This window comes from Petromyzon marinus, chromosome 82, assembly GCF_048934315.1.
Source record: "Petromyzon marinus isolate PM22_M1 ecotype Great Lakes invasive population chromosome 82, UKy_Petmar_22M1.pri1.0, whole genome shotgun sequence".
Lineage (NCBI taxonomy): Eukaryota > Metazoa > Chordata > Hyperoartia > Petromyzontiformes > Petromyzontidae > Petromyzon > Petromyzon marinus.
The window spans coordinates 7982538-8002048 of record NC_133747.1 but is presented as its reverse complement, the minus strand read 5'-3'; the positions used below and the strand labels follow the sequence as shown (position 1 = coordinate 8002048).

Here is a 19511-nt window from a genome sequence, read left to right as displayed (position 1 = left end):
CTATGGTGCAGTGCTGAGTCTATGGTGCAGGGCTGAGTCTATGGGTGGCAGTGCTGAGTCTATGGGTGGCAGTGTTGAGTCTATGGGTGGCAGTGTTGAGTCTATGGGTGGCAGTGTTGAGTCTATGGTGCAGTGTTGAGTCTATGGGTGGCAGTGTTGAGTCTATGATACAGTGCTGAGTCTATGGTGCAGTGCTGAGTCTATGGTGCAGTGCTGAGTCTATGGTGCAGTGTTGAGTCTATGGTGCAGTGTTGAGTCTACGGTGCAGTGTTGAGTCTATGGGTGGCAGTGTTGAGTCTATGGGTGGCAGTGTTGAGTCTATGGTGCAGTGTTGAGTCTATGGTGCAGTGCTGAGTCTATGGTACAGTGTTGAGTCTATGGGTGGCAGTGCTGAGTCTATGATACAGTGCTGAGTCTATGGTGGCAGTGCTGAGTCTATGGGTGGCAGTGCTGAGTCTATGGTGCAGTGCTGAGTCTATGGGTGGCAGTGTTGAGTCTATGGTGCAGTGTTGAGTCTATGGGTGGCAGTGCTGAGTCTATGGTGCAGTGCTGAGTCTATGGGTGGCAGTGTTGAGTCTATGGTGCAGTGTTGAGTCTATGGTGGCAGTGTTGAGTCTATGGTGCAGTGCTGAGTCTATGGTACAGTGTTGAGTCTATGGTGCAGTGCTGAGTCTATGGTGCAGTGTTGAGTCTATGGTGGCAGTGTTGAGTCTATGGTGCAGTGTTGAGTCTATGGTACAGTGCTGAGTCTATGGGTGGCAGTGCTGAGTCTATGGTACAGTGTTGAGTCTATGGTGCAGTGCTGAGTCTATGGGTGGCAGTGCTGAGTCTATGGTGCAGTGTTGAGTCTATGGTGCAGTGTTGAGTCTATGGGTGGTAGTGCTGAGTCTATGGGTGGCAGTGCTGAGTCTATGACAGTGCTGAGTCTATGGTGCAGTGCTGAGTCTATGGTGGCAGTGCTGGGTCTATGGTGCAGTGTTGAGTCTATGGTGCAGTGCTGAGTCTATGGGCAGTGCTGAGTCTATGGTGCAGTGTTGAGTCTATGGTGCAGTGTTGAGTCTATGGGTGGCAGTGCTGAGTCTATGGGTGGCAGTGCTGATTCTATGGTGCAGTGCTGAGTCTATGGTACAGTGCTGAGTCTATGGGTGGCAGTGCTGAGTCTATGGGTGGCAGTGTTGAGTCTATGGTGCAGTGCTGAGTCTATGGGTGGCAGTGTTGAGTCTATGGGTGGCAGTGCTGAGTCTATGGTGCAGTGCTGAGTCTATGGGTGGCAGTGTTGAGTCTATGGGTGGTAGTGCTGAGTCTATGGGGCAGTGCTGAGTCTATGGGTGGCAGTGCTGAGTCTATGGTGCAGTGCTGAGTCTATGGTGCAGTGTTGAGTCTATGGTGCAGTGCTGAGTCTATGGTGCAGTGCTGAGTCTATGGTGCAGTGTTGAGTCTATGGTGCAGTGTTGAGTCTATGGCGCAGTGCTGAGTCTATGGTGCAGTGCTGAGTCTATGATACAGTGCTGAGTCTATGGTGCAGTGCTGAGTCTATGGGTGGCAGTGCTGAGTCTATGGGTGGCAGTGCTGAGTCTATGGGTGGCAGTGCTGAGTCTATGACAGTGCTGAGTCTATGGTGCAGTGCTGAGTCTATGGTGCAGTGCTGAGTCTATGGTGCAGTGCTGAGTCTATGGTGCAGTGCTGAGTCTATGGTGCAGTGTTGAGTCTATGGTGGCAGTGCTGAGTCTATGGTACAGTGCTGAGTCTATGGTACAGTGCTGAGTCTATGATACAGTGCTGAGTCTATGGTGCAGTGCTGAGTCTATGGTGCAGTGCTGAGTCTATGGGTGACAGTGCTGAGTCTATGGTGCAGTGTTGAGTCTATGGTGCAGTGTTGAGTCTATGGTGCAGTGCTGAGTCTATGGGTGGCAGTGCTGAGTCTATGGTGCAGTGCTGAGTCTATGGTGCAGTGCTGAGTCTATGGTGCAGTGCTGAGTCTATGGTGCAGTGTTGAGTCTATGGGTGGCAGTGCTGAGTCTATGCTGCAGTGTTGAGTCTATGGTGCAGTGTTGAGTCTATGGGCAGTGTTGAGTCTATGGTGCAGTGTTGAGTCTATGGTGCAGTGTTGAGTCTATGGTGCAGTGTTGAGTCTATGTTGCAGTGTTGAGTCTATGTTGCAGTGTTGAGTCTATGGGTGGCAGTGTTGAGTCTATGGGCAGTGATGAGTCTATGGGTGGCAGTGCTGAGTCTATGGTGCAGTGTTGAGTCTATGGGTGGCAGTGTTGAGTCTATGGGCAGTGCTGAGTCTATGGGTGGCAGTGCTGAGTCTATGGGTGGCAGTGTTGAGTCTATGGCAGTGCTGAGTCTATGGGTGGCAGTGTTGAGTCTATGGGTGGCAGTGCTGAGTCTATGACAGTGTTGAGTCTATGGGTGGCAGTGTTGAGTCTATGGGTGGCAGTGTTGAGTCTATGGTACAGTGTTGAGTCTATGGGTGGCAGTGTTGAGTCTATGGTACAGTGTTGAGTCTATGGTGCAGTGTTGAGTCTATGGTGCAGTGTTGAGTCTATGGTGCAGTGCTGAGTCTATGGGTGGCAGTGTTGAGTCTATGGGTGGCAGTGCTGAGTCTATGGGTGGCAGTGCTGAGTCTATGGGTGGCAGTGCTGAGTCTATGGGTGCAGTGCTGAGTCTATGGTGCAGTGTTGAGTCTATGGGTGGCAGTGTTGAGTCTATGGTGCAGTGTTGAGTCTATGGTGCAGTGTTGAGTCTATGTTGCAGTGCTGAGTCTATGGTGCAGTGCTGAGTCTATGGGTGGCAGTGCTGAGTCTATGGTGCAGTGCTGAGTCTATGGTGCAGTGCTGAGTCTATGGTGCAGTGTTGAGTCTATGGGTGGCAGTGCTGAGTCTATGGGTGGCAGTGCTGAGTCTATGGTGCAGTGCTGAGTCTATGAGGGAGTGTTGAGTCTATGGTGCAGTGTTGAGTCTATGTTGCAGTGCTGAGTCTATGGTGCAGTGCTGAGTCTATGGGTGGCAGTGCTGAGTCTATGGTGCAGTGTTGAGTCTATGGTGCAGTGCTGAGTCTATGGTGCAATGCTGAGTCTATGGTCCAGTGTTGAGTCTATGGTGCAGTGCTGAGTCTATGGTGCAGTGCTGAGTCTATGGTGCAGTGCTGAGTCTATGGTGCAGTGTTGAGTCTATGGTGCAGTGTTGAGTCTATGGGTGGCAGTGTTGAGTCTATGGGTGGCAGTGTTGAGTCTATGGGTGGCAGTGCTGAGTCTATGGTACAGTGCTGAGTCTATGGTCCAGTGTTGAGTCTATGGTCCAGTGCTGAGTCTATGGGTGGCAGTGTTGAGTCTATGACAGTGTTGAGTCTATGGGTGGCAGTGTTGAGTCTATGGTGCAGTGCTGAGTCTATGGTGCAGTGTTGAGTCTATGGTGCAGTGTTGAGTCTATGGTGCAGTGCTGAGTCTATGGTGGCAGTGCTGAGTCTATGGTGCAGTGTTGAGTCTATGGTGCAGTGCTGAGTCTATGGTGCAGTGCTGAGTCTATGGTGCAGTGCTGAGTCTATGGGTGGCAGTGCTGAGTCTATGGGTGGCAGTGCTGAGTCTATGGGTGGCAGTGTTGAGTCTATGGTGGCAGTGTTGAGTCTATGGGTGGCAGTGTTGAGTCTATGGGTGGCAGTGTTGAGTCTATGGTGGCAGTGTTGAGTCTATGGGTGGCAGTGTTGAGTCTATGGGTGGCAGTGTTTAGTCTATGGTGCAGTGCTGAGTCTATGGGTGGCAGTGTTGAGTCTATGGGTTGCAGTGTTGAGTCTATGGTGCAGTGCTGAGTCTATGGTGCAGTGTTGAGTCTATGGTGCAGTGTTGAGTCTATGGTGCAGTGTTGAGTCTATGGTGCAGTGCTGAGTCTATGGTGCAGTGCTGAGTCTATGGGTGGCAGTGCTGAGTCTATGGGTGGCAGTGCTGAGTCTATGGGTGGCAGTGTTGAGTCTATGGTACAGTGCTGAGTCTATGGTGCAGTGTTGAGTCTATGGGTGGCAGTGTTGAGTCTATGGTGCAGTGCTGAGTCTATGGTGCAGTGTTGAGTCTATGATGCAGTGTTGAGTCTATGGGTGGCAGTGCTGAGTCTATGGGTGGCAGTGTTGAGTCTATGGTGCAGTGCCGAGTCTATGGGTGGCAGTGCTGAGTCTATGGGTGGCAGTGCTGAGTCTATGGTGCAGTGTTGAGTCTATGGGTGGCAGTGTTGAGTCTATGGTGCAGTGTTGAGTCTATGGGTGGCAGTGTTGAGTCTATGGTGCAGTGTTGAGTCTATGGTGCAGTGTTGAGTCTATGGTGCAGTGTTGAGTCTATGGGTGGCAGTGCTGAGTCTATGGTGCAGTGCTGAGTCTATGGTTGGCAGTGTTGAGTCTATGGGTGGCAGTGTTGAGTCTATGGTGCAGTGCTGAGTCTATGGGTGGCAGTGCTGAGTCTATGTGTGGCAGTGTTGAGTCTATGGTGCAGTGCTGAGTCTATGGTGCAGTGCTGAGTCTATGGTGCAGTGCTGAGTCTATGGTGCAGTGCTGAGTCTATGGGTGGCAGTGCTGAGTCTATGGGTGGCAGTGCTGAGTCTATGGTGCAGTGTTGAGTCTATGGGTGGCAGTGCTGAGTCTATGGTGCAGTGTTGAGTCTATGGTGCAATGTTGAGTCTATGGTGCAATGTTGAGTCTATGGTGCAGTGCTGAGTCTATGATACAGTGCTGAGTCTATGGGTGGCAGTGCTGAGTCTATGGGTGGCAGTGCTGAGTCTATGGTGCAGTGTTGAGTCTATGGGTGGCAGTGCTGAGTCTATGGTACAGTGTTGAGTCTATGGGTGGCAGTGCTGAGTCTATGGGTGGCAGTGCTGAGTCTATGACAGTGTTGAGTCTATGGGTGGCAGTGTTGAGTCTATGGTGGCAGTGCTGAGTCTATGGGTGGCAGTGCTGAGTCTATGGTACAGTGTTGAGTCTATGGTGCAGTGCTGAGTCTTTGGTGGCAGTGTTGAGTCTATGGTGCAGTGCTGAGTCTATGGTGCAGTGTTGAGTCTATGGGTGGCAGTGCTGAGTCTATGGGTGGCAGTGCTGAGTCTGGTGCAGTGTTGAGTCTATGGTGGCAGTGCTGAGTCTATGGGTGGCAGTGCTGAGTCTATGGGTGGCAGTGCTGAGTCTATGGGTGGCAGTGCTGAGTCTATGGTGCAGTGTTGAGTCTATGGGTGGCAGTGTTGAGTCTGGGCAGTGTTGAGTCTATGGTGCAGTGCTGAGTCTATGGTGCAGTGTTGAGTCTATGGGTGGCAGTGCTGAGTCTATGGTGCAGTGTTGAGTCTATGGTGCAGTGTTGAGTCTATGGTGCAGTGTTGAGTCTATGGTGCAGTGCTGAGTCTATGGGTGGCAGTGTTGAGTCTATGGGTGGCAGTGCTGAGTCTATGGGTGGCATTGCTGAGTCTATGGTGCAGTGCTGAGTCTATGATACAGTGCTGAGTCTATGGTGCAGTGTTGAGTCTATGGTGCAGTGCTGAGTCTATGGGTGGCAGTGTTGAGTCTATGGTGCAGTGTTGAGTCTATGGGTGGCAGTGCTGAGTCTATGGGTGGCAGTGTTGAGTCTATGGGGCAGTGTTGAGTCTATGGGTGGCAGTGTTGAGTCTATGGGTGGCAGTGTTGAGTCTATGGTGCAGTGTTGAGTCTATGGGTGGCAGTGTTGAGTCTATGGTACAGTGCTGAGTCTATGGGTGGCAGTGTTGAGTCTATGGTGCAGTGTTGAGTCTATGATACAGTGTTGAGTCTATGGTGCAGTGCTGAGTCTATGGTGCAGTGTTGAGTCTATGGGTGGCAGTGTTGAGTCTATGGTGCAGTGTTGAGTCTATGGGTGGCAGTGTTGAGTCTATGGTGCAGTGTTGAGTCTATGGTGCAGTGCTGAGTCTATGGTGCAGTGCTGAGTCTATGGTGCAGTGTTGAGTCTATGGTGCAGTGTTGAGTCTATGGGTGGCAGTGTTGAGTCTATGATACAGTGTTGAGTCTATGGGTGGCATTGCTGAGTCTATGGTGCAGTGTTGAGTCTATGGGTGGCAGTGTTGAGTCTATGGGTGGCAGTGCTGAGTCTATGACAGTGCTGAGTCTATGGGTGGCAGTGCTGAGTCTATGGGTGCAGTGCTGAGTCTATGACAGTGTTGAGTCTATGGGTGGCAGTGCTGAGTCTATGGGTGGCAGTGCTGAGTCTATGGTGCAGTGCTGAGTCTATGGGTGGCAGTGTTGAGTCTATGGTGCAGTGTTGAGTCTATGGGTATGCAGTGCTGAGTCTATGACAGTGTTGAGTCTATGGGTGGCAGTGTTGAGTCTATGGGTGGCAGTGCTGAGTCTATGGTACAGTGCTGAGTCTATGACAGTGTTGAGTCTATGGGTGGCAGTGTTGAGTCTATGGGTGGCAGTGCTGAGTCTATGGTGCAGTGTTGAGTCTATGGGTGGCAGTGCTGAGTCTATGGTACAGTGTTGAGTCTATGGTGCAGTGCTGAGTCTATGGGTGACAGTGTTGAGTCTATGGGTGGCAGTGTTGAGTCTATGGTGCAGTGTTGAGTCTATGGGTGGTAGTGTTGAGTCTATGGTGCAGTGCTGAGTCTATGGTGCAGTGCTGAGTCTATGGTGCAGTGCTGAGTCTATGGTGCAGTATTGAGTCTATGGTGCAGTGTTGAGTCTATGGGTGGCAGTGTTGAGTCTATGGTGCAGTGCTTAGTCTATGGTGCAGTGCTTAGTCTATGGTGCAGTGTTGAGTCTATGTGTGGCAGTGCTGAGTCTATGGGTGGCAGTGTTGAGTCTATGGGTGGCAGTGTTGAGTCTATGGTCCAGTGCTGAGTCTATGGGTGGCAGTGTTGAGTCTATGGTGCAGTGCTGAGTCTATGGTGCAGTGCTGAGTCTATGGTGCAGTGCTGAGTCTATGACAGTGCTGAGTCTATGGTGCAGTGCTGAGTCTATGGTACAGTGCTGAGTCTATGGGTGACAGTGTTGAGTCTATGGGCAGTGTTGAGTCTATGATACAGTGTTGAGTCTATGGTGCAGTGTTGAGTCTATGGTGCAGTGTTGAGTCTATGGGTGGCAGTGTTGAGTCTATGACAGTGTTGAGTCTGTGGTGCAGTGTTGAGTCTATGGTGCAGTGTTGAGTCTATGGTGCAGTGCTGAGTCTGTGGTGCAGTGTTGAGTCTATGGTGCAGTGTTGAGTCTATGGTGCAGTGTTGAGTCTATGGTGCAGTGCTGAGTCTATGGTGCAGTGTTGAGTCTATGACAGTGCTGAGTCTATGGTGCAGTGTTGAGTCTATGGTGCAGTGCTGAGTCTATGGTGCAGTGCTGAGTCTATGGTGCAGTGCTGAGTCTATGGGTGGCAGTGTTGAGTCTATGGTGCAGTGTTGAGTCTATGGGTGGCAGTGCTGAGTCTATGGTGCAGTGTTGAGTCTATGGGTGGCAGTGCTGAGTCTATGGTGCAGTGCTGAGTCTATGGGTGGCAGTGTTGAGTCTATGGTGCAGTGTTGAGTCTATGGGTGGCAGTGCTGAGTCTATGGTGCAGTGTTGAGTCTATGGTGCAGTGTTGAGTCTATGGTGCAGTGCTGAGTCTATGGGTGGCAGTGTTGAGTCTATGGTGCAGTGTTGAGTCTATGGTGCAGTGCTGAGTCTATGGGTGACAGTTCTGATTTCAGCGTTTTCTGCCTTCCGTCGCAGGGTTGTGGCCTGGCTCTGTTCGCCGTGTCTGTGTTCGTGGTGGCCGACCCAGCTCGGCTGTGGCCACTCCTCTCCGCCTTCAACAACACGGACATCTTTGCCGGCGCCTGGATCAGCATCTTCACCGGGTTCACCTTCTTCCTGCTCGCCATGCTGGGCATCTACGCAGTGATGAGGCTCGCTCGGGGGCTGCTGCTGGCGGTGAGCGGGGAGCGGGGGAGTGGGGAGTGGTGGTGGTGGTGGTGGGGGGTGGTGGTGGTGGTGGTGGGGAGGGGGGGGTGGTGGTGATGGTGATGGTGGTGGTGGGTGGTGGGTGGTGGTGGTGGTGGAGAGCGGGGGAGTGGGGAGTGGGGGGAGGTGGTGGTGGTGGGGGGTGGTGGTGGTGGTGGGTGGTGGTGGTGGTGGAGAGCGGGGGGGTGGGGAGGGGTGGTGGTGGTGGGTGGTGGGTGGTGGTGGTGGTGGAGAGCGGGGGGGTGGGGAGTGGGGAGTGGTGGTGGTGGTGGGTGGTGGTGGTGGTGGTGGGTGGTGGTGGTGGTGGTGGTGGTGGGCGGTGGTGGTGGTAGTGGTGGTGGTGGTAGTGGTGGTGGGCGGTGGGTTTGCCAGGAGAGTCGCTCGCTCAGTCGCTCGCTCAGTCACTCAGTCGCTCAGTCGCTCACTCAGTCACTCAGTCGCTCAGTCGCTCACTCAGTCAATCAGTCGCTCAGTTGCTCGCTCAGTCACTCAGTCGCTCACTCAGTCGCTCGCTCAGTCGCTCACTCAGTCGCTCAGTCACTCAGTCGCTCAGTCGCTCACTCAGTCGCTCAGTCGCTCAGTCGCTCACTCAGTCGCTCAGTCGCTCAGTCACTCACTCAGTCACTCAGTCGTTCGCTCAGTCACTCGCTCAGTCACTCAGTCGCTCGCTCAGTCGCTCAGTCGCTCAGTCACTCACTCAGTCGCTCGCTCAGTCGCTCGCCCAGTCACTCGCTCAGTCGCTCGCTCGCACAGTCAGTCAGTCGCCCAGTCGCTCGCTCAGTCGCTCAGTCACTCGCCCAGTCGCTCGCCCAGTCGCTCGCCCAGTCGCTCGCTCAGTCAGTCGCTCACTCACTCAGTCGCTCACTCAGTCACTCAGTCAGTCGCTCGCTCAGTCAGTCGCTCACTCAGTCAGTCGCTCACTCAGTCAGTCGCTCACTCAGTCAGTCGCTCGCTCAGTCAGTCGCTCACTCAGTCAGTCACTCAGTCACTCACTCAGTCACTCAGTCGCTCACTCAGTCACTCAGTCGCTCACTCACTCACTCAGTCAGTCGCTCGCTCAGTCAGTCGCTCACTCAGTCAGTCGCTCACTCAGTCAGTCGCTCGCTCAGTCAGTCGCTCACTCAGTCAGTCACTCAGTCGCTCACTCAGTCACTCAGTCGCTCACTCAGTCGCTCAGTCGCTCACTCAGTCACTCAGTCGCTCACTCACTCACTCAGTCAGTCGCTCACTCAGTCACTCAGTCGCTCAGTCGCTCAGTCACTCACTCACTCGCTCAGTCGCTCAGTCACTCACTCAGTCACTCACTCAGTCGCTCACTCAGTCGCTCACTCAGTCACTCAGTCGCTCACTCAGTCACTCACCCTCCCGCTCACCTGCCCATCCGCCGTGATGATCATGATGATGATGACGCTACTCATGATGTTGTTGATGTTGTTGATGTTGTTGATGTTGTTGATGTTGTTGATGTTGTTGATGTTGTTGTGTCTCCTCAGTACATTCTGCTCACGCTGTTTGTCTACATCTTTGAAGTGGCCTCCTGCATCACCGCAATCACCCACAGAGACTTTGTGAGTGACACACACACACACACACAGACAGACACACACATAGACACACACATACACATAGACACACACAGACATAGACACACACACACACATACACACACAGACACTGACACAGACACACAGACACACACAGACATAGACACACACAGACACATAGACACACACAGACACACACACACACACTGACACACACATAGACACACACATACACACACACACACAGACACACAGACACACACACAGACACACACACACACAGACAGACACACACATAGACACACACAGACACACACACACACAGACACTGACACAGACACACAGACACAGACACACAGACACAGACACACAGACACACACACAGACAGACACACACATAGACACACACAGACAGACACACACATAGACACACACATAGACACACACAGACACACACATAGACACACACAGACACACACACAGACACAGACACACAGACACACACACAGACACACACACAGACACACACACAGACACACACACAGACACACACACAGACACACACACAGACACACACAGACACACACATAGACACACACATACACATAGACACACACACACATAGACACACACACACAGACACACACAGACACACACATAGACACACACACAGACACACACACACACAGACACACACATAGACACACACATACACAGACACTGACACAGACACACAGACACACACACAGACAGACACACACACAGACAGACAGACACACACATAGACACACACAGACACAGACACTGACACAGACACACAGACACACACACAGACACACAGACACACATACACACACACACAGACAGACACACACAGACACACACAGACACACACACACACAGACACTGACACAGACACACAGACACAGACACACAGACACAGACACACAGACACACACACAGACACACACACAGACACACACACAGACACACACACAGACACTGACACAGACACACAGACACTGACACAGACACACAGACACACACACAGACACACACACAGACACACACACACAGACACACACACAGACACACATACACACACATACACACACAGACACAGACACACACATACACACATACACATAGACACACACAGACACACACACACACAGACACACACACACACAGACAGACACATAGACACACACAGACACACAGACACACACAGACACACACAGACACACACAGACACACACACAGACACATACACACACAGACACATACACACACAGACACATACACACACAGACACATACACACACAGACACACACAGACACACACACATACACACACAGACACACACAGACACACACACAGTGACACACACACAGTGACACACACACAGTGACACACACACAGAGACACACACACACAGTGACACACACAGTGACACACACAAACACACACACACAGTGACACACACAGACACAGTGACACACACACACAGTGACACACAGACACACACACAGACACACACACAGACACACACACAGACACAGTGACACACACACACAGACACAGTGACACACACACACAGACACACACACAGAGACACACACAGACACACACACAGTGACACACACACAGAGAGACACACACACAGACACACAAACACACACAGTGACACACACAGTGACACACAGACACACACACAGTGACACACACAGAGACACACACAGTGACACACACACAGTGACACACACACAGTGACACACACACAGTGACACACACACAGTGACACACACAGACACACACACACACACAAACACACACAGTGACACACACAGTGACACACAGACACACACACAGTGACACACACAGTGACACACACAGAGACACACACAGTGACACACACACAGTGACACACACACAGTGACACACACACAGTGACACACACACAGTGACACACACACAGTGACACACACACAGAGACACACACACAGACACAAACACAGAGACACACACAGTGACACACACACAGTGACACACACAGACACAGACACACACAGAGACACACACAGACACACACACACAGTGACACACACACACACACACAGTGACACACACACACACACACACAGTGACACACAGACACACACAGTGACACACAGACACACACACACAGACACATACACACACACAGACACATACACACACACACAGACACATACACACACACACAGACACATACACACACAGACACACACACAGACACACACACACACACACAGACACACACACACAGACACATACACGCACACACACACAGACACACACAGACAAACATACACACACACACAGACAGACACACACACACAGAGACACACACACAGACAGACAGACTGTGTGTGTGTGTGTGGTTTGTTTGACAGACACACACCACCACTACCTGTCTCTCTCTCTGTGTCTCTCTCTCTGTCTCTCTCTCTCAGTCTCTCTCTCTGTCTCTTTCTCTGTGTGTGTGCGTCTCTGTGTCTGACTGTGTCTGTGGGTATCTGACTGTGTGTCTCTGTGTGTGTGTGTCTCTGTGTGTCTGACTGTGTGTGTGCCTATCTGACTGTGTGTCTCTGTGTGTGTGTGTCTGTGTGTCTGACTGTGTGTGGCTATCGGACTGTGTGTCTTTGTGTGTGTGTCTTTGTGTGTCTCTGTGTGTGTGTCTCTGTGTGTGTGTCTCTGTGTGTGCGTCTCTGTGTGTCTGACTGTGTGTGTGTCTCTGTGTGTGTGTCTCTGTGTGTGCGTCTCTGTGTGTCTGACTGTGTGTGTGCCTATCTGACTGTGTGTCTCTGTGTGTGTGTCTCTGTGTGTCTGACTGTGTGTGTGTCTCTCTTTCTGTGTGTCTCTTTGTGTGTGTCTCTGTGTGTCTCTGTGTGTGTCTCTCTTTCTGTGTGTGTGTCCTGGGCAGTGCTGTGGGTTGGAGAGCCAATTCCGATTGGCCCTTTCCCCTCATGGCATCTGTGACCACCACAGGGGCTAAACGGGGGCTCTGGATGGGTGCGAGGGGCTGGTAACCCCTCCACCTTCAATAAACTACCACTAAACCACGTCTAAAATATCTAACTAACAAGCTTGTGCCGGAGGCCCCGGGGGGACAGGCGTCTATGACGTCTCCTGGCCAAACCCCAATTGGCGGAGCCAGGAGATTGAATCTCTACCCTCGGGGCTCCTCCAGAAACAACGAAAAGCCACTTCGGATGGCCACGTGGAATGTTCGAACGCTCACTGCGGAGGAGAGGCTGCCACTCCTCTGTCGGGAGCTGGACCGGTACCGCCTGGATCTCTGTGGCATTCAGGAGGTCCGGTGGACCGGTTCTGGCTCCTGCCACCATGAGGGGTGGACAGTCCTCTACTCGGGGCAGCAGACTGCCAAACAACAGGGTGTGGATCTTCTTTTGAAATAAAAGAATGAAGGGGGCGTGGGAGCGTGGCGGTGAGGTGTGGGAAGCTGTAAGCCCCAGGCTACTTTGGGCTCGCCTTCCCATCAACCGGAGGCGAGGAATGGTGGTTGTGGTTACTTATGCCCCCACTGAAGATGAACATCCGTGGAGTGATGCAGGCAAGGCCAATGAGTCAGATGCTTTCTATGACCTCCTGTCACAGGTGCTGGCTAAAGTGGCCCCTCGGGATAGTCATCTTGTTTGGGTGACTTCAATGCCCGAGTTGGTCATGATGCTGGCACCTGGTCTGGAGTGATTGGAAGGCATGGGCCAAATCAGCTCAGTAACAACGGTAGGAGGCTGCTAGATTTGTGTGCAGCCCATGGGCTTGTAATTACCAACACGCTGTTCCGGCATCGGCGCATCCACACAACATCGTGGATGCATGCCGGGTCCAAGCAAGAACATCTGCTGGACGACATAGTGACGGATCAGTGGATGCGAGCCCATGTCCTTGACACCAGGACCTACCGTGGAGCTGATCTGCCCTCTGACCATCGACTCGTCATCTGTAAGATGCGCCTGCCATTCTTCCACTCCGGTGGTGGGTGTAAACCCAGGACCCCATTCAAACCCATAGTGGCATGGTCTCAGTTATCTGATGAAAGTTGCAAGCGAGAATTTCATCATCGCTTGCGGCTGGGGTTGGCATCGTCCCCCACTCCTCCTGATGTCGAGGGTAAATGGGCGAGGTTTAGGACTGTGACTCATGCAGCTGCAATGGCTGCTTTGGGTACACGGTCCAGACCTCCCCAGAGACCCTGGCTGACAGAGGAGGTGTTCAAGCTGGTTGAGAAAAAGCGACAGGCTCGCCTAATCGGCTACAGAATCCCACGTCAGAGAATGAGGAGGCTTACCCCAGCCTTCGCTCGGAGGTTCGGAGAGCTGTGAGGCGCTGCAAGGTTGGGTGGTGATCACGGGTTGCTGAGGAGATGGAGTCTGCCTCAGTGGCCCGTGATCACAAATCTCTATTTAACTCCATCAAAAAAGTAACCTGCAGCACCACACCTATTACCATTATTAGGGGAAAGAACGGTGATCCAATCTCCGACCCCCAGGAACAGGTTTGCAGATTTGCTGAGCATTTCTGTGAGGTTCTGGGGGAGGGAAAATCCCTCAGCCAGGAAAACATCGTGGCACAAAGTGAGGATGACCCTGCTGAGGCTGCGGTGCCTCAAATATTGGAAGAAGTCACCCCCTGTGAGTGGCTGGCTGAGGTGCCATCTGTTGAGGAAGTACTGAAAGTGATCCAAAGTCTGAGACCAGGAAAGGCACCGGGCAGAGATGATCTCCCAAGCGAAATGCTGAGGGAGGGTGGCGTTTGTGCACAGACTGCCCTATATGACATCATAACAACAGTCTGGACCACTGGACGGGTTCCGCAGGATTGGAAGGATGCCCTGGTGGTCCCCCTCTTTAAGAAGGGGGACCGCACAGACTGTAACAACTACAGGGGTATCTCACTCCTCAGTGTGCCGGGAAAGGTCCCTGCAAGGATTATTCAGCATCGCCTTGCCAGGCACTCCGAGGAGAGGCTTGCGGAGCCCCAATGCGGTTTCAGGAAAGGGCGGTCCTGCACAGATGCCATATTTTCTGTCCGTCTGCTACAGCAGAGGTGTAGGGAATTCCCACAAGACCTACATCTCTGCTTTATTGACCTGGTCAAGGCCTATGATACCATCAGTAGGCCTGGCCAATATCTTTTAATCAGTTGCGTAACGCTGTGTGGAAGCTTCCTGGTCTGTCGCTCTGCACAAAGCTTCAGGTCTTCTCGGCCACGGTCATTCCCTCCCTTCTCTACGCTTGCGAAACGTGGACCCCCCTAATGGAACATCTTTGCCGGTTAGAAACATTTAGGCTGGCCTGCCTACGATCCATTCTGGGTTTAACCTGCAGGCTGGATTGTGTGAGGAGCTCACAAATCTTTGAAAGATCTGGGCAAGGTCCCATCGGTGAGCTCCTCCGGCAGGCAAGGCTGCGTTGGCTGGGTCATGTAGCCCGCATGCCCAGCCACCGCATGCCGAAACAGCTTTTGTTCGGCCGGATCGAGGGGGCTAAGCGGGCGCGGCACGGGCTAGAGAAGAGATGGAGTGATGTGGTACAGGAGGACGAGGAGCTGAGTGGACTTGCCGATGACCGGTACCAGCGGTGTCAAGATCGGCCTCTGTGGAGGAGGCTCGTGAAGGACGCTGCTACTGGGCAGTTGGAGGCAGTCGCCCTCCAACAACAACGGAGGGCGGAGGAGCGACGCTCAGAACAACGAGCGGAGCGCCGGGTGGCTAAAGCACAGCAGGTTGGCACAGTAGGGGGCACAGGTGGTGCATCAGCCAGTCATCTCAGTCATCTCAGTGATCTCAGTCAGTCGACCCGTGGCACCTGCTGGGTCTGCCCCGTGACCTCCTGCCAGCGGGCGTTCGACACTTCACGTGATAGCCTCAAGGTGCACATAGCCTGGCACAAGCGTCGTGGTGACGTCACCGCCACTTAGTGGCGAATGGCGGTTGTTGTTGTTGTCTCTGTCTCTGTGTCTGTGTGTGTGTCTGACTGACTGTGTGTGTCTGTGTGTGTGTCTGTGTGTGTGTGTCTGTGTGTGTGTGTCTGTGTGTGTGTGTCTGTGTGTGTGTGTCTGTGTGTGTGTGTCTATGTGTGTGTGTCTATGTGTGTGTGTCTGTGTGTGTGTGTGTGTGACTGTGTGTGTGTGTGACTGTGTGTGTGTGTGTGACTGTGTGTGTGTGTGACTGTGTGTGTGTGTGTGTGTGTTTGTGTGTGTGTGTGTGTGTTTGTGTGTGTCTGTGTGCGTGACTGACTGTGTGTGTCTGTGTGTGTCTGTGTGTGTGTCTGTGTGTGTGTGTCTATGTGTGTGTGTCTGTGTGTGTGTATCTGTGTGTCTGTGTGTCTCTGTGTGTGTCTCTGTGTGTGTGTCTGTGTGTGTATCTGTGTGTGTGTGTATCTGTGTGTGTGACTGTGTGTGTGTGTGTCTGTGTGTTTGTGTGTGTCTGTGTGCGTGACTGACTGTGTGTGTCTGACTGTGTCTGTGTGTGTAGCTCACCAAGAACGCCTACCTACAGCAGATGCTACAGCTCTATCAGAACCCCAACTGGGTTGATGAAAACTCCAGATTCAACTACGAAGGGGTCACAGCCGTGTGGGATCGCACCATGTTCAACGTACGCTCACCACCCACTCACTAAACCACTCACTCACTCACCACCCACTCACTCACCACCCACTCACTCACCACCCACTCACTCACTCACCACCCACTCACTCACTCACCACCCACTCACTCAACCACTCACCCACCCACCCACTCACCCACTCACTCAACCACTCACTCAACCACTCACCCACCCACTCACTCACTCACCACCCACTCACTCACCCACTCACTAACTCACCCACTCACTCACCCACTCACTCACCCACTCACTCAACCACTCACCCACCCACTCACTCACTCACTAAACCACTCACTCACTCAACCACTCACCCACTCACTCACCCACTCACTCACCCACTCACCCACTCACCCACTCACTCAACCACTCACCACCCACTCACCCAGCCACTCACTCACTCACCCACTCACCCAGCCACTCACTCACCCACTCACTCACCCACTCACCCACCCACTCACTCACTCACCCACTCACTCACCCACTCACCCAGCCACTCACTCACTCACTCACCCACTCACCCACTCACTCAACCACTCACCCACTCACCACCCACTCACTCAACCACTCACCCACTCACTCACCCACTCACTCACTCACCCACTCACTCACTCACTAACCCACTCAATCACCCACTCACTCACTCACCCACTCACCCACCCACCCACTCACTCACCCACTCACTCACTCACTCACTAACTCACCCACTCACTCACTCACTCACCCACCCACTCACTCACTCACTAACTCACCCACCCACCCACCCACTCACCCACCCACTCACTCACTCACTAACTCACCCACCCACCCACCCACTCACCCACCCACTCACTCACTCACTAACTCACCCACTCACTCACTAACTCACCCACCCACCCACCCACCCACCCACTCACCCACCCACTCACTCACTCACTAACTCACCCACTCACTCACTAACTCACCCACCCACCCACCCACCCACTAACTCACCCACCCACCCACCCACTAACTCACCCACCCACCCACCATTGTCTCTCCACAGTATCAGTGCTGTGGAGTGAATGGCCCCCAGGACTGGCAGGCCTACGGCTCGGCCTTCCGAGAGGCTCACTCACTCACCCACTCACTCACTCACTAACTCATCAACTAACTCACTCACCCACTCACTCACTAACTCACCCACTCACTCACCCACTCACTAACTCACCCACCCACCCACTAACTCACTCACTCACTAACTCACCCACTCACCCACCCACCCACTCACTAACTCACCCACTCACTCACTCACTAACTCACCCACTAACTCACCCACTCACTCACCCACTCACTCACTAACTCACCCACTCACTCACTCACTAACTCACCCACTCACCCACCCACCCACTCACTAACTCACCCACTCACTCACTCACTAACTCACCCACTAACTCACCCACTCACTCACCCACTCACTCACTAACTCACCCACTCACTCACCCACTCACTCACCCACTCACCCACTCACTCACTCACCCACTCACCCACTCACCCACTCACCCACTCACTCACTCACCCACTCACTCACCCACTCACTCACCCACTCACTCACCCACTCACCCACTAACTCACCCACTCACCCACTAACTCACCCACTAACTCACTCACTCACTCACCCACTCACTCACCCACTCACTCACCCACTCACTCACTCACCCACCCACTAACTCACCCACTCACTAACTCACCCACTAACCCACTCACTCACTCACTCACCCACCCACTCACTCACTCACCCACTAACTCACCCACTCACTAACTCACTCAGTCACTCACCCACTCACTCACCCACTCACCCACCCACCCACCCACCCACTAACTCACCCACCCACCCACCATTGTCTCTCCACAGTATCAGTGCTGTGGAGTGAATGGCCCCCAGGACTGGCAGGCCTACGGCTCGGCCTTCCGAGAGGCCCACTCACTCACTAACTAACTCACCCACCCACCCACCCACTCACTCACTCACCCACCCACCCACTCACTCACTAACTCACCCACTCACTCACTAACTAACTCACCCACCCACTAACTCACCCACCCACTCACTCACTCACTAACTCACCCACTCACTCACCCACTCACTCACCAACTCACCCACTCACTCACTCACCCACTCACTCATTCATTCACTCACCCACTCACTCACCCACTCACTCACCAACTCACCCACTCACTCACTCACCCACCCACTAACTCACTCACTCACTCACCCACTCACTCACCCACTCACCCACTAACTCACTCACTCACTCACCCACTCACCCACCCACCCACCCACTCACCCACTCACTCACCCACTCACTCACTCACTCACCCACTCACTCACCCACCCACTCACTCACTAACTCACCCACTCACTCACTCACCCACTCACCCCCCCACCCACTCACTCACTCACCCACCCACCCCCCCACTCACCCACCCACCCACCCACTAACTCACCCACCCACCCACCTTTGTCTCTCCACAGTATCAGTGCTGTGGAGTGAATGGCCCCCAGGACTGGCAGGCCTACGGCTCGGCCTTCCGAGAGGCCCACCCACTCACTCACTAACTCACCCACCCACTAACTCACTCACTCACTCACTAACTCACCCACTAACTCATCAACTAACTCACTCACCCACTAACTCACCCACTCACCCACTCACTCACCCACTCACTCACTCACCCACTCACCCCCCCACCCACTCACTCACTCACCCACCCACCCCCCCACCCACTAACTCACCCACCCACTAACTCACCCACCCACTAACTCACCCACCCACCCACCTTTGTCTCTCCACAGTATCAGTGCTGTGGAGTGAATGGCCCCCAGGACTGGCAGGCCTACGGCTCGGCCTTCCGAGAGGCTCACTCACTCACCCACTAACTCACTCACCCACTCACTAACTCACTCACTCACTAACTCACTCACCCACCCACTCACTCACCCACTAACTCACTCACCCACTCACTCACTCACCCACTAACTCACCCACTCACTCACCCACTCACTCACTAACTCACCCACCCACTCACTAACTCACTCACTCACCTACTCACCCACTCATCCACTCACTCACCCACCCACTCACCCACTCACTCACTCACTCACCCACTCACTCACTAACTCACCCACCCACTCACTAACTAACTCACCCACTAACCCACTCACTCACTAACTCACTCACTCACTAACTCACTCACCCACCCACTCACTCACCCACTAACTCACTCACCCACTCACTCACTCACCCACTAACTCACCCACTCACTCACCCACTCACTCACTAACTCACCCACCCACTCACTAACTCACTCACTCACCTACTCACCCACTCATCCACTCACTCACCCACCC

At 53.2% G+C, this 19511-nt stretch overlaps 1 protein-coding gene across 1 annotated transcript; it reads left to right on the top strand.

Moving 5' to 3' along the window:
• The first annotated feature begins 7632 nt into the window (after window positions 1–7632).
• On the top strand, window positions 7633–18470 carry LOC116938483 (uroplakin-1b-like). The gene is made up of 4 exons (XM_076057476.1): window positions 7633–7893; window positions 9417–9491; window positions 16010–16132; window positions 17166–18470. Exons 1-4 carry the CDS (start codon window positions 7648–7650, stop codon window positions 17259–17261), a joined length of 540 nt encoding a protein of 179 aa, XP_075913591.1. The 5' UTR covers window positions 7633–7647; the 3' UTR covers window positions 17262–18470.
• The last annotated feature ends 1041 nt before the right edge of the window (window positions 18471–19511 follow it).

Excerpts from the sequence above, each read along its gene's own strand:
- LOC116938483 (XM_076057476.1), top strand. The coding sequence starts at position 7,648 with ATGGGTGACAGTTCTGATTTCAGCGTTTTCTGCCTTCCGTCGCAGGGT. Across the intron at positions 9,492-16,009 it reads CAATCACCCACAGAGACTTT|CTCACCAAGAACGCCTACCT; the intron begins GTGAGTGACACA and ends CTGTGTGTGTAG. Across the intron at positions 16,133-17,165 it reads GGGATCGCACCATGTTCAAC|TATCAGTGCTGTGGAGTGAA; the intron begins GTACGCTCACCA and ends GTCTCTCCACAG.